Genomic DNA, 12,681 nt, shown 5'->3' with positions numbered 1-12,681 from the left:
GTGTGTGTGTGTGTGTTGGTGAGGTAAAGAGGGACTCTATAATATTTGTTAGTCTAAAACCTTACCTTTGTATGAACCAAAGGGTCATTCAGGATAATATGACAAAAATGTTGAGTGTCAAATATATATTAGCTAAAGAAGCAGATACTTTTGGAATTGTATTTTTGTTTTCAACTATAAGAGAGTTTATTTGCAAATTGCTGACCCCAAAGAATATCTGTGGTCTTTAGTTCAGAATCTAGTTCAGAGCAAATAAGAAATACCATTCTAATGGAAATGATTTCTTGTAATATCCAGAATTGTGATGACTTTGGAATTTTGGATTAGGAAAGCACTTGAATGCTTTAAGCAGGGCTTAATGAGCCGTACTAGGTGGAACATGGAAGACAACAGTGCTAAGAGCAATGCAGATTTTAACTCCTGGCTCAAGAGGTTTCAGAGGAAAAGAATATTTGTAAGTTGCCTAGAGACCAGACCATTCTTGTGATATTTTGGCAAAGAAAGTGGTTGCTTTCTGCCCTTGTCTCAAAATTTACCTGAGGCAAATTGAAGAGTTTTGGATTATTGTTGTTGAGCCAGGAGACTTCAAGAGAGGCTAGTATTGACTCTGTTGTACTGTTATTAGCAGTCATTCTGAGGAAAGGGGAGTGCCAGGAAATGTAATACAACTAAGACCAGTGTTCAAAGAGATAAAAAATAGTTTAAGAAAAGTTTTAATTTTTGTTTTTAGAACTCTAAATTGAATAAAGGGAGTCGTGACCTTAGGGCAATCTCCCACCCAGTTAAGCTGCCAACTTGTAGAAAGGAAATAAAGAGAAGCCTAAGCAGTAAAGGAAACTATGGACAACAAAACTCCGGTATAAATGTACTTGAACAAGAGGGCAAGTTCAGCCTCCACAAGCCACAAAACTTGGCAAGCTTCAGCCATGTGGTTTTAGCTTTAGAGTCAAAAATACAAGAAAAAGCTTATAGAATCTTCCTCTGTGGCTAAGAAAAGCTGCTGAAGCCAAGCATATGTCAGGGATGTCCCTGCATGTAGACCCAAATAGGACTTACATGAAGCTGTGATGGTAAAGCCTGAATTCCATTGAGACTAAAGGTGTTGGAGGTGCCAGGGGCATGGGGTACCTGCTGAGGAATGCTGTGGGTGCAGTGTGGAACCAGCCTAGGAGAGAAGTGTGCTGCAGTCAGCAAAGCTGAAAGGAGTCAGAGATCTGGAGAGTGCTTTGATATCAGACATGGACAGCAGAATTTGGAGGTTGCCCTGCTGGTTTCCAGTCTTCCTTTGGTCCAATATTTCCTTACTGTGCTCCCTCTTCCCCCTTTTAGAATGATAACATATATTCTGTGCCATTGTATGTTGGAAGTATGTGTTAGGCTTTTTGATTTTGATTTTATAGAGAATTACAGTTAAGAGATTGCCTAGGCTATCAAAAGAGACTTTGAACTTTGGATTTTTAAATGATGTTGAGACTGTGATAAGCTATGGGGTTTTTGAAGTTGGACTAAATGTATTTTGCATTATAATATGGAAATGAGTCTTTGGGGGCCGAGGAATGGAATGTGGTGGTTTGAAAGACAAGGTTTCCCCATAGGTCGTATATCTGAATGCTTGGTCACCAGGGAGAAGTGTTACTTGAAAAGATTAAGAGGTATGGCGTTATTGGAGGAAGTGTGTCACTGAGGGTGGGCTTTGGGCTCTCAAAAGCCCAAACCAAGTGTCTCTGTCTTCCTGCTGCTGGGTATCCAGTTGTAGAACTCTTGGCTCCTTCTCCAGCACCATGTCTACCTTTGTGCCTCCATGCTTCCCACCATGATGACAGTGGACTAAACCTCTGAAATTGTAAGCAAGTTGCAGTTAAATGCTTCCCTTTGTAAGAGTTGCTATGGCCATGATGTCACTTTATAACAAAACAATAATGACTAAAACAAGAACTAACATTGAAGTTAATAGACTGTCCTGTAATGTGTAGAGCTGTTTCAGGATTTCTGTGTGAACAAAAGCCAAAAATTTCAGAGAGGGAAAAGGTAGTTCGCATAGAACATTTACATAAGGAGTTTTGTTGCAAACTCAAAAAAGAATTAGATAAAGCAGTGGAGGTGAGTACAGGTAAAGTTGTGTTTATTTTCCTAAAATAGAGAAACATATTTACAGTTATTAGAAAGAACCAATAAGACAGAAAACAGTGTTACTAAGAAATGACATAGAAGACTGGCAGGGACTAGTGTTTTCACAGAGATTGTTTTTAACAAAAAAATTACTGAGACTTCCAAACAATATTAAGATGAGTTGAGATTATATCTTTTTTGATTGACTGGGTGAATTTACATGATTTTGGTAATACAGACTTTTGTCATTGCAAAGCATGGTAAGTCAGATGCCACCTAGCATCTTGAAGACTGAGGCAGGAAGCTTGCAACTAGGAGACTGACCTGGGTTACTGCCCTCTCCAACAAAACAAAACAAAACAAAACAAAAGGCTGGGTCTGGGTTCATCCCTGGAACCACAGAAAAGAAGCAGGGAAGAAAAGAAAGAAATACACAGATGAGGTGTTAAATGAGAAGGTGCATCTCTGAGATACAATGAATGATAATCAGGATAAGAAAAGATTCCATTCCAGAGAGAGCAAGTTTAGAAGAACATTAGCAATTACAAAAGAGGTAATAGGACAGCTGAAAAGTGTCTAGAAACAGAACAGTGGGCCAATAAGGAACCATTAGAAGTCAGAGAGCCTAACAAGAATCTGCCCCAGCTCTTGAATGGGAAAGAGCTGTGGGCACATAAGGAAGAGCTTCGTTCACTGAGAAGTTCAGACAGCAGGAAACTCCCAAAAGTGAAGAATGTGATGGTCTGTGGCTAGCAGAGAGCCATATCTGAGGATAAGTAGTGGAAGCTAATAGCCCTGAGCCTGAGTGTAGTACATACTCCAACTCTTGGAGCCACATCTAAGCACATGATTTAACTGCTGACAAGCTAGGGGATGTCCAAAACTCAGGTCAAGCTAAGCCCTCAACTTTTGCAGCCTCCTCTCTCCCAGAGGGCATTTGGTGTTTAATGGGATTTGAAAATCTTAGACTAATCCTTCAGTTTACATCTCAGTGCTCAGTTTGCCCTCCCTGCTCCTTAGAATACTTGGATACACCGTTTGGCTTAGACAATAGCTATACCTAAGGTGTCCAAACTAAGGAATTTGTGGAATAAGGAAGAGTCTCCCTGGCCTAGTACAGTGCTAACTGTGGCCATAGAGGCTCCTGGTACACAATAAAAGCAAAGATCCTAAAGCAAAGACAGCCTGGACCATGTTGACACTTGGCACTTGGCTAGTGCAGGCTCAATATTAGCCGAAATCTTAGGAAAGTCAGGTGACTCCATTTTTAACTGCTCACTGCCCCTTACATACTAGAGGAACACAAAGAAGCTACTCCAATATTTTGTCCTGGCTGTTTTATTTTGCATGAGTATGTATGAGACTTTTTATCCTTTTTTCTTTTTTAATACAATTTAGTATTTTTACTCTGTTTTCAAAACAATTTTCTTTTTTATTCTTCTCACATTTTATTTTGTTTACACATTTCCTTTATTGCAGACTCAGAATTAATATCTTGCTCTTCCCACTTCCCAGCATATTTCTGCATGCTTTTTCCTTTCTTTCACTTAACCTTACCTCTCTTTTCTTTTTTCCCATTCCCAGCTTCCTGTCATTTCAGTAGTTTGCTATGTTTACTTTTACCCTAAGTATTTAACTTAATGGCTTATGCATGGTTTTTGTCATTTTCGGGTTTGTGGTTATAGGTGGTATATTAGTGTCAATCGTTTCTCATCTGCCAAGGTTTAGTGTTCTAGCTATAAAAGCCATTTGTTTTCTCCTTCATGGGTAGTAGTGGGGATTGAGCCATGAAGAGAATGCTAGTTGCTAAGAGGGTTCCTCTTAAGAAATAGAAGAGCTATCCATACCAATAGATATATAAATGACAAGAGACATGAAAGGCAAGGGCTCGTCCATAGGATCATAGCTCCTTAATTATTGGATCTAAATATAGTAATTAAATACTCAACAAAGAATTCCGAAAACTTCAAATTCAAAATTGTGAGATAACCAGTGGCTTCAAATTGTAATCAAACAAGCAAATGAATAACTCTAGAAATGTAATTGAAGACCTCTATACCAAAATCAGAAACAAACATGAGGCGGGCTCCCAAAGCTGCCACTGAGGTCAGTTGGAACAAACAAGGTGATCTGTTTTGTCTTCTCAAACCGCAGGGGAACGCTACCACTGCTGCACCACAAAACCAAAGACCAAGTCAGTGAGGGAGATGAGGATACACTACTGAACACAGCACAGTTGTACCAAAAATTTAGTCCAAAAGGTAACTGGTCCAAACTGCTGGGGCAATGCGTCCCCAAATCTGATTTAATAGTACAAACTGAGATTGGTAGTTATACCTCTCCCATCAACACAAGATAGTACATGAAACATCACAGTGAGTGAAAGAATTCAAAACTCATCCTTCCAAAAATGAGATATGTCCAATGTGATTTATTGTACTTTTGTGTTTTTCTTGTTCCTGGGTTTGTTTTATTTTGTTTTGTTTCATTTCTTAGTCTTTACTTTTGCAAAAATGTTTTGTAATGGTCTAGCTTTAGTTTTTACTGTGCTTGGTTAGGCTGTATGATGTTCTATATGCTGCTCTACCCATTTTACCATTTTGTACTCTTGAGTACAGTTCTTACATTCAGCCCATACAGTTTCCCTCTTATTCCTACAGCTTTTTGCTTTTTTTCTTTTCCCTATGCCTATTCCATTTTTACTTACTCACTCTAACTTTCCAAACTTTAAACTCTGAAAATTCCCCAACTTTCCCTTCCCAGATATTTTTCCTACCTCAAATTTTTTCCTCAATCTACTACTGATACCTATCCTTACCCAGCCTATAGTCACTCCACCCTTAATCTTTGTAACTAATATCCTGGTTATACAATCCCAGCTTATTGATCCTCAACTAGTTCATATTGAAGCTGTATTTAACTAGCTAGTGTGATGTTTGTGTTGTAGACCTACCCAGTATTTAGGGTTGCTTCTGCAGTTAATACTGTACTCAGGAGTAGTAAAGAGTTGCCAAGTGCCCTGAGCACACAGATTGAGGATTTAACTACTTAACTGTGTACCTCAATTCTATCAAATCTAGCCCCCTTTAAATATTACAAATAATTAAAGAATATAGCTGATAAAAACCCTACCAAAATAACCACAGATACATAAGTCTTAATGTGGTAATTAGGAAACCTGAAAAACACATAGTACCACACCCCCAAAAAAGTGACAATTCCATCATAAATGGTGCTAAATTAGGTAAAATTCAATTCAAGGAGCAATAAGAATGTTTAGTAAAACAAAACAACATGAAATAAATTCTTACCAAAGAGAATATAAACCGCTGACTAAAATAAGAAAGTCAGTACAGAATATGAGAAAGGAATTTACCAAAAAAAAATACGGAAACCATGAAAATTCAGTACGTCAAATAAAAATACTCAGTAGGAAGCTTTACCAATAGAATGGATCAAATGAAACACAAGAAAGATGAATTAGAATCCTTACAGCAACAAAGATAAAATAATAAAGTATGAATAGAACATGTGGGCTCTGTTTAACTAAATTAAAAATTTACAATGATCCAGTTAGAAAAACTCCAAGCTAAGGGCATAAAAGTATTTTTAATAGAATCAAAACAGAAAGCTTCCCAAATCTAGAGAAATAGGTGATCACCCATCTTAGTTTCTTTTCCTGTAACTGATAAAATACTCTGACAAGAGAAAAAAGTTTGTTTTGGCTCGTCGTTCAAGTTTACAGTCCATCATAGTAATAAGGAAGTCAAGATGGTAGGAACTTAAAGCAGGTGGCCACAGCACATAGTCACAAAGAAGAAAGCAGTGAATGCCCAATGACAATGGGGAGGCCTTGCTACCTCAGTTAGATAATCTAATAAGGATAGTCATCCACAGCTCTGCCCAGAAGCCAAGCTAATTCCTCACAGGTGTGGGTAGAGGCTTATCTCTAAACTGAGTTTAGATTGTGTCAAGGTGACAACACTACCTCTGTCCAAGAGGCACATAAAAACCAAAATGAACAGAAACAGAAAAGTTCTTCATATCATGTTATAATTAAAACACCAGACATAGAGAGTGAAAAAATATTGAAAGTCACAAGAGGAAACACCAAGTCACATACAAAGGCAAGCCTCTCAGCATTGATTTCTCTACAAAGCCTTTAAAGCCAGGGGAATATGGAATGGTGTATTTCAAACACTGAAAATTTTGAAAATACTTAATATTTCAGAAGGAAGCAAAAAACTAAGCACATCCATGGTACTACAGAAAAGACTAAACCATGCTAGAAGAGTGTTAAGGAATAAAAAGAAGGTCAAGCACTAGAAATTTGACAAGCAACAGAAATTAATACACCTTTTAATAGTAACTTTGAAAATAAATGAACTAAGTTCTACAATTAAAAGGCACAGAGAGGTAGATTGTATTAAAAAACAGAATCTATTTGTTGCCTACAAGATACACCCCATCGTCTTAGATAAATGTAACCAAGGATGAGAAAATGATAAAAGGTTCTCCAAGCAAGTGGAAAACAAACAGAGTTACTATTCTGTATCTGAAGACTTCAGAACAAAATTAAGAGAGATAAAAAGAATGTTCATATTGATTAAATAATTCATCAAGAGAAAATATTCTAAACATATATACACCAAACACTGACGCACTTAATTTTGTAAAACAAGAATTACCAGTGTACAGAGATACAGAATAACCCTAACACAATAATAATGTGTCATTTCAATACTCTAGTCTCACTAATAAATCATTCTAACAGAAAATAGAGCAACATCTGAGTTAAATGACATCATGGATCAAATTGATCTTCCATCTACAGAACATTCCATTGAAACACTGCAGAATACACATTCCTCTGATTGACTCATACAACTTTCTCTAAAGTAGATCTGTGATAGGTTGAAAGCAAGGCTTATCAAATAAAGGAAAACTGGTTTTTTTTTGTATTATGAGCACAGTGGAATAAAGGTAGAAATAAACAGTTTAGAACATGGAGCCATTTTATAGAATGCTAATTGGATCCCCCCAAATTAAGGAAATTTATAAATTTTGAGAATTAAAATGTGAAATCATAACATATACAAACCTATGAAATAGAATGAAATAATAAAGAAGGAAATTCATAGCTGAAAATATGAGCATTTAGAATCAGACTTCAAGGTAAATAATAATATACCTGTAGCTATGGGAAAGAATAAGAACAAACCAAAAAAAAGTCAATAGAAGCAAAGAATCAAGATCAAGACAAAAATTAATAAAATGGAAATGGATCAAGAACCAACAGTGCTTTTGAAAGAAACAAGATCCATAAGCTCTGAGCCAAACTAACAAAAAAAAAAGAGGAGAGCCAAATTAGCAAAATTAGATTTAAAACAGAAGAGATTGTAACAGGTAATGAATTTCAGAAATTTGCAGCCATTTCAGGACATTTTAAAGGTTTACATTCCACTAAATTGGAAAAGTGCAAGAAATGATAAATTGTAGACAACACAACAAAGATAATATTTTTAAAAAAATTAAGCCAGTGTGTAACAGCAACAGTGAGATACAGAAACAATGTAGAAACTAAGAGATGATGAGAATGAGGCTACAGAGATGGCTTGGTTAAAGTGCTTGCTGCTCTCCCAGAGCAGTTCCTACAACACAATCATCTGTAACTCTAGTTCCAAAGGATCTCACACCCTCTTCTAGCCTCCTTGGACACTAAGCACAGGAGTACACATTCAAAGCTTCATGTGCATAAATTAGAATAAAAATGTAACCCCAAATGATAAAACATCTTAATAATATAAGACCTGAAGCTAAAACCAATAGAAACATTTCAAGGTATTGGCAGAGGCAGGGACTTTTCTGAATAGGACTGTAGTCACTCAGGAAATAACACTAACAATTAACAACTGGTATTTCATTAAATTCAAAAGCTTCTGCACAGCAAAGGAAACAAGTGAAGAGATAGCTTGGAGAATAAGAGAAGATCATTGTTAACTATACATCAGACAGGACTGTTATCTAGAATATACAAAAAAAATTAAACTAAAAGGCCAAAACAAAGCAATCCAGTCTATAAATGACCTAATGAAATGAGAAGACAATGTTCAAAATCAAATTATAATTGGCCAGTAAATGTGTAGGAAAATATTTAACCTTGTGTCATCAGAAAAATAAAGATAATAAACTACGTTGAGATTCTGTCTTATGACAGTCATTGATAAAACAAATCCTGGCAATGATGCAGAAAGAAGGCAGCCCTTATATATTGTGAGTAGATAAAGAAAATGTAGTTTATGTACACAGCCATAAAAAAAGAATGAAGCCATGTTACTTGTCAGAAAATGAATGGAACTAGAGATATTTCAAGCAAATTAACTCAGTCTTATGTAAATACCATATGCTTTCTTTCATGTATGAGCCCTAGACATTATAGATAAATAAAATAAGACACTGGTATGAGCACAAAAACAGACACAAAGACCAAAGGAATAGAAGACCCAGAAATAAGCCCACACAGCCACGTGATTCTCAACAAAGATCCCAAAAATCATACACTGGAAAAAAGATTCAGTGTAAAAATAATATTTGGACAAACAGGGAAGAGAAATTTCTTTCTTTAAAAAAAAAAAGTTACTTTGGTATTAGTGTATAGCCAGGTAGTAGAGCACTTGCTGAGAATGCATGAGGACCTTTCTTCCCTAGCACAAAAGTAAACATTAAACAAGAAGAAAAACTGTGGTATAGTAATTGTGAGTTGTAAAATGATAATTATGATATTTAGCATTATTAACAGGAGTTTACTGTCTAAACAGCACTCATACTTGGTAGCTGTTTTATTTCTTTTTCCTAAAATTTAGCTTTTGGACATAATGTACATCATACATGTATTTTTTTTTTAACCTTTGTGTCTTGCTATGTATCCCATGCTGAGCGAAAACTCTATTCTTTTTCCTATGCTTCCTGATTGCTGGTGTTATTTGCATGTCAAAATTAAATACAAGAAATATTTTAAAATGTAGGTTGTATTTTTATTGCTGTTGCTTGGAAAAATATACTAGTTGTCGTAGTATTAGTTTATTGTAACAATAAATTATTGTAACAATAATTAAATATCAAATTGTGGATATGTAAAGATCTATACAAGTATTAGAAATTTTGTATTGAAATATTGTATTGTTGACATTTTTTCTACTTTAATAACTCTAAGGCAAAGTTTGTGGTTTTTATAAGTTGTTTGCTTTGTTTTTTAAGTAAATTACAAGGCTAAAGATGTATTCAGTGTAAGCACTTGCCTTGTATGCACAAGGCCTTGGTTTCCATCCACAACCTGGAGGAGAAGGAAAAAAAAGAAAGGAATCAAAGATGATTGTTCTGGCCTGAAATCTGTCATAGCCCAGTCTTTAACCCAAAACATAAATCTCTCATGTGCTTGCATCTCAGTGTTAAAAGATCCTGTTTGAAGGATCCTGAGTTCCTTATTCCTTCAGTCCCCTTCACTTTAAAAAGCAAGGATGACAGGATTAATCTAGGGTTCCCATGCTGATGCAGCATACCGAAAGACTTATTTCTACAGTTGCAAAATTTTAGAAGTAAAAATGTTAATACAGGTTTAGGCATATAGTTTAGTGGTTTAAAAAAATTGCATACCTTAGGTTTAATCCCCAGAACTGCAAAATAAAATTTAACTTGATGTTCTAAGAAAATGGTAATAATTAATGCATTTATTTAGGTATGGTTTCATCACTTTTGAAACTCAAGAAGATGCACAAAAAATCTTGCAAGAGGTAAGTTCTTTCAGTGTATTTAATTAGTGGTTTGGAATGCATTTCTTTGAAACTAGTCCTTTATGGTAGTATAATGGCATAGTACAAATACAATGATCCATTTATATACAGGTATGTGGGCTGGAGAGATGGCTCAGCGGTTAAGAGCACTGACTGCTCTTCCAGAGGTCCTGAGTTCAAATCCCAGCAACCACATGGTGGCTCACAACCATCTGTAATGATATCTGATGCCCTCTTCTGGTGTGTCTGAAGACAGCTACAGTGTACTCATAAATAAAATAAATAAATCTTTAAAAAAAAAAATATACAGGTATGTACGAATACATACATACATGTATATATATGTGTTTGTGTGTGTGTGTGTATGTGTGTGTGTGTATATTTGTATATATTTTAGGATTGACATTGACCTCTAAGAAACAGTCTGAATTCATTCCAAGTCATTACATGAGAATAGTTTTTAAGATATAGTGAGTTTTGCTTTATTTGCTTAAACTAGTAATTTAAGAACATATCTCTGGCCGGGCGGTGGTAGTGCACGCTTTAATCCCAGCACTTGGGAGGCAGAGGCAGGCGGATTTCTGAGTTCGAGAGTTTGAGGCTAGCCTGGTCTACAGAGTGAGTTCCAGGACAGCCAGGGCTACACAGAGAAACCCTGCCTCGAAAAACCAAAACCAAAAAAAAAAAAAAGAACATATCTCTGTGATACATAGTTTTCTTAATTCCTTAGAAACACTACAAATACAGACTACTAGAATAAGATTACCTGAGATTATTTCCTTCCTTTGAAACACTTTTCATAACTCAAGAAGTTTTGTTAATAAAATGGATATAACCTGTAGTTTATTTTGATAGCTTTTAACTTATAGCAAGTATAACATTTAACCTTTTTAGAAAAAAGTAGTTTAATTACATATTATTAAGATCATACATAGTTGATTCTTATGCATAGTAGCTTTATTTTCTGTAAAGTCACCATAAATACTGAATTAGTGAATACTGAACTTCAGGTGTTCCTAGTTGAAGAAGGTACCAAACATCCTCTAGCCACAATATTATTGCTACCAGTAAATCAGCACATAACATGGTTTTATGTGTTTATATTTAAAGAAATTGTGGTAGCAATGATTTGTATTATCACAAAGACCTAAGAGAGACTATTTAAAAGTGTTAAGATTATTCTAGCTCATTATTTCACCTCCTATGGTTGGATCTATCAGTTGACTTTATTGGAAGGAGGGTGGACACTTTCATATCCAAGCCATAATAGACACTATATTTAATAGTTGTTGAATAATTAACATTAGATTCATGGCCAATAGCATTACATCCATACCTGAATTATAAGCATGTCAACATGTTTTCTCCATAAGTATATGACAACTTTCTTGTGCTTAGGAACACTAGCTAGTGCTTCAATACCTGGAAGTCATTTTTTTTTAAAGCACGTGATGTGAAAAGAATATCTAAAGGGACACTTGATTAAAATAACATAGCTGGAACAAGAATAAAATCATCACTTTGATCTTACCTGGGTACTTGTGTGCTAGACTACTCACAATTTCTATATATGTCTACTAATAACCTTGAAATAGTTACAAGGAGTGGCTCAGAAATTACAAATAAATTTTAGAGAATATATAAATTGCAAGTACACATCAGCAAGTAACGATCAATACTACGTCACCTGGATTCATAAGTGTAGAACCAAGATAAAGATTGATTTTTTTTAACCCAGGATCCATCTGTTTTAGACTGGGGATGTAGCTCAATTTGTAGCATACTAATTCTCAATACCACATAAACAGGCAATGTGACACATGCCTATAATCACAGCACTTGAGAGGTAGAGGGAAAAGGATCAGAAGTTCACAGGCATCAGATAACATAGGTTTGAAGCCATCCTGTAATCTATAAAACATATTTTAAAAAGAAGAAGAAAAGTCATACAATGTCTGATAATTTCATACTGGGTTTGTCACTGATTTTTACAAATTATTGTGTTAAAATGACATTTTTTTCTTTATTTTAGGCTGAAAAACTTAATTACAAGGATAAGAAACTCAACATTGGTCCAGCAATAAGAAAACAACAAGTAGGGATTCCTCGTATGTATTGAGCACTAATGGATTTTTTAATATTTTGCATAGTCCTATTGTGAAATGTTAGACTCTTATAGACCTTTTATTAAAATATCCTCTTTCTTTTATGTAATAAATTTATTTTAGCAAAGTTGGTGCCCATATAAATATTCTTACCAAAAATTAAAATACATTAGTTTGAGGGTAGAGGGGAAATACACCTGAATATTCTATTAACATTTTAGAAGAAAAATCTTTTATTTTTAATTAGCATACAAAGTACTGTGTGTCACGATAGCATTTTCTTTTTCTTTCTTTTTTTTTTTTTTTTGGTTTTTTCAAGACAGAGTTTCTCTTTCTCTGTGTGTAGCCCTGGCTGTCCTGGAACTCACTCTGTAGAGCAGGCTAGCCTCGAACTCTTGAACTCAGAGATCCGCCTGCCTCTGCATCCCAAGTGCTGGGATTAAAGGCGTGCTCCACCACTGCCCAGCCACGATAGCATTTTCTTTTTGTTGAAAATTCATATAGTATAGTCTGATCATTTTTTACCCTCCCCCAGATCCTTCTCACCCGACCAACTCCATACCTCATCTCTCTCTCTCTCTCTCTCTCTCTCTCTCTCTCTCTCTCTCTCTCTCTCTCTCTCTCTCTCTCTCTCCCTCCCTCCCTCCCTCCCTCCCTCCCCCCTCCCTCTCTCTCTT

At 35.6% G+C, this 12,681-nt stretch overlaps 1 protein-coding gene across 4 annotated transcripts in view; it reads left to right on the top strand.

The window, feature by feature from the left end:
• Positions 1-12,681, top strand: part of Boll (boule homolog, RNA binding protein) — a 95,762-nt gene that overhangs the window by 6,194 nt on the left and 76,887 nt on the right. For 3 of the 4 annotated variants that reach the window (XM_028765698.1, XM_028765699.1, XM_028765700.1), the window contains exons 4-5: positions 9,845-9,899; positions 11,932-12,007. In XM_028765698.1, the coding sequence (XP_028621531.1) occupies positions 9,845-9,899; positions 11,932-12,007 (131 nt within the window). The remainder of the gene's footprint in view (positions 1-9,844; positions 9,900-11,931; positions 12,008-12,681) is intronic. The other variant, XM_028765701.1, reaches the window with a different exon arrangement.

The sequence above is a fragment of the Grammomys surdaster genome, unplaced genomic scaffold (genome assembly GCF_004785775.1).
Source record: "Grammomys surdaster isolate TR1022 unplaced genomic scaffold, NIH_TR_1.0 165, whole genome shotgun sequence".
NCBI lineage: Eukaryota > Metazoa > Chordata > Mammalia > Rodentia > Muridae > Grammomys > Grammomys surdaster.
This window is presented reverse-complemented; position numbering and strand designations above follow the sequence as displayed.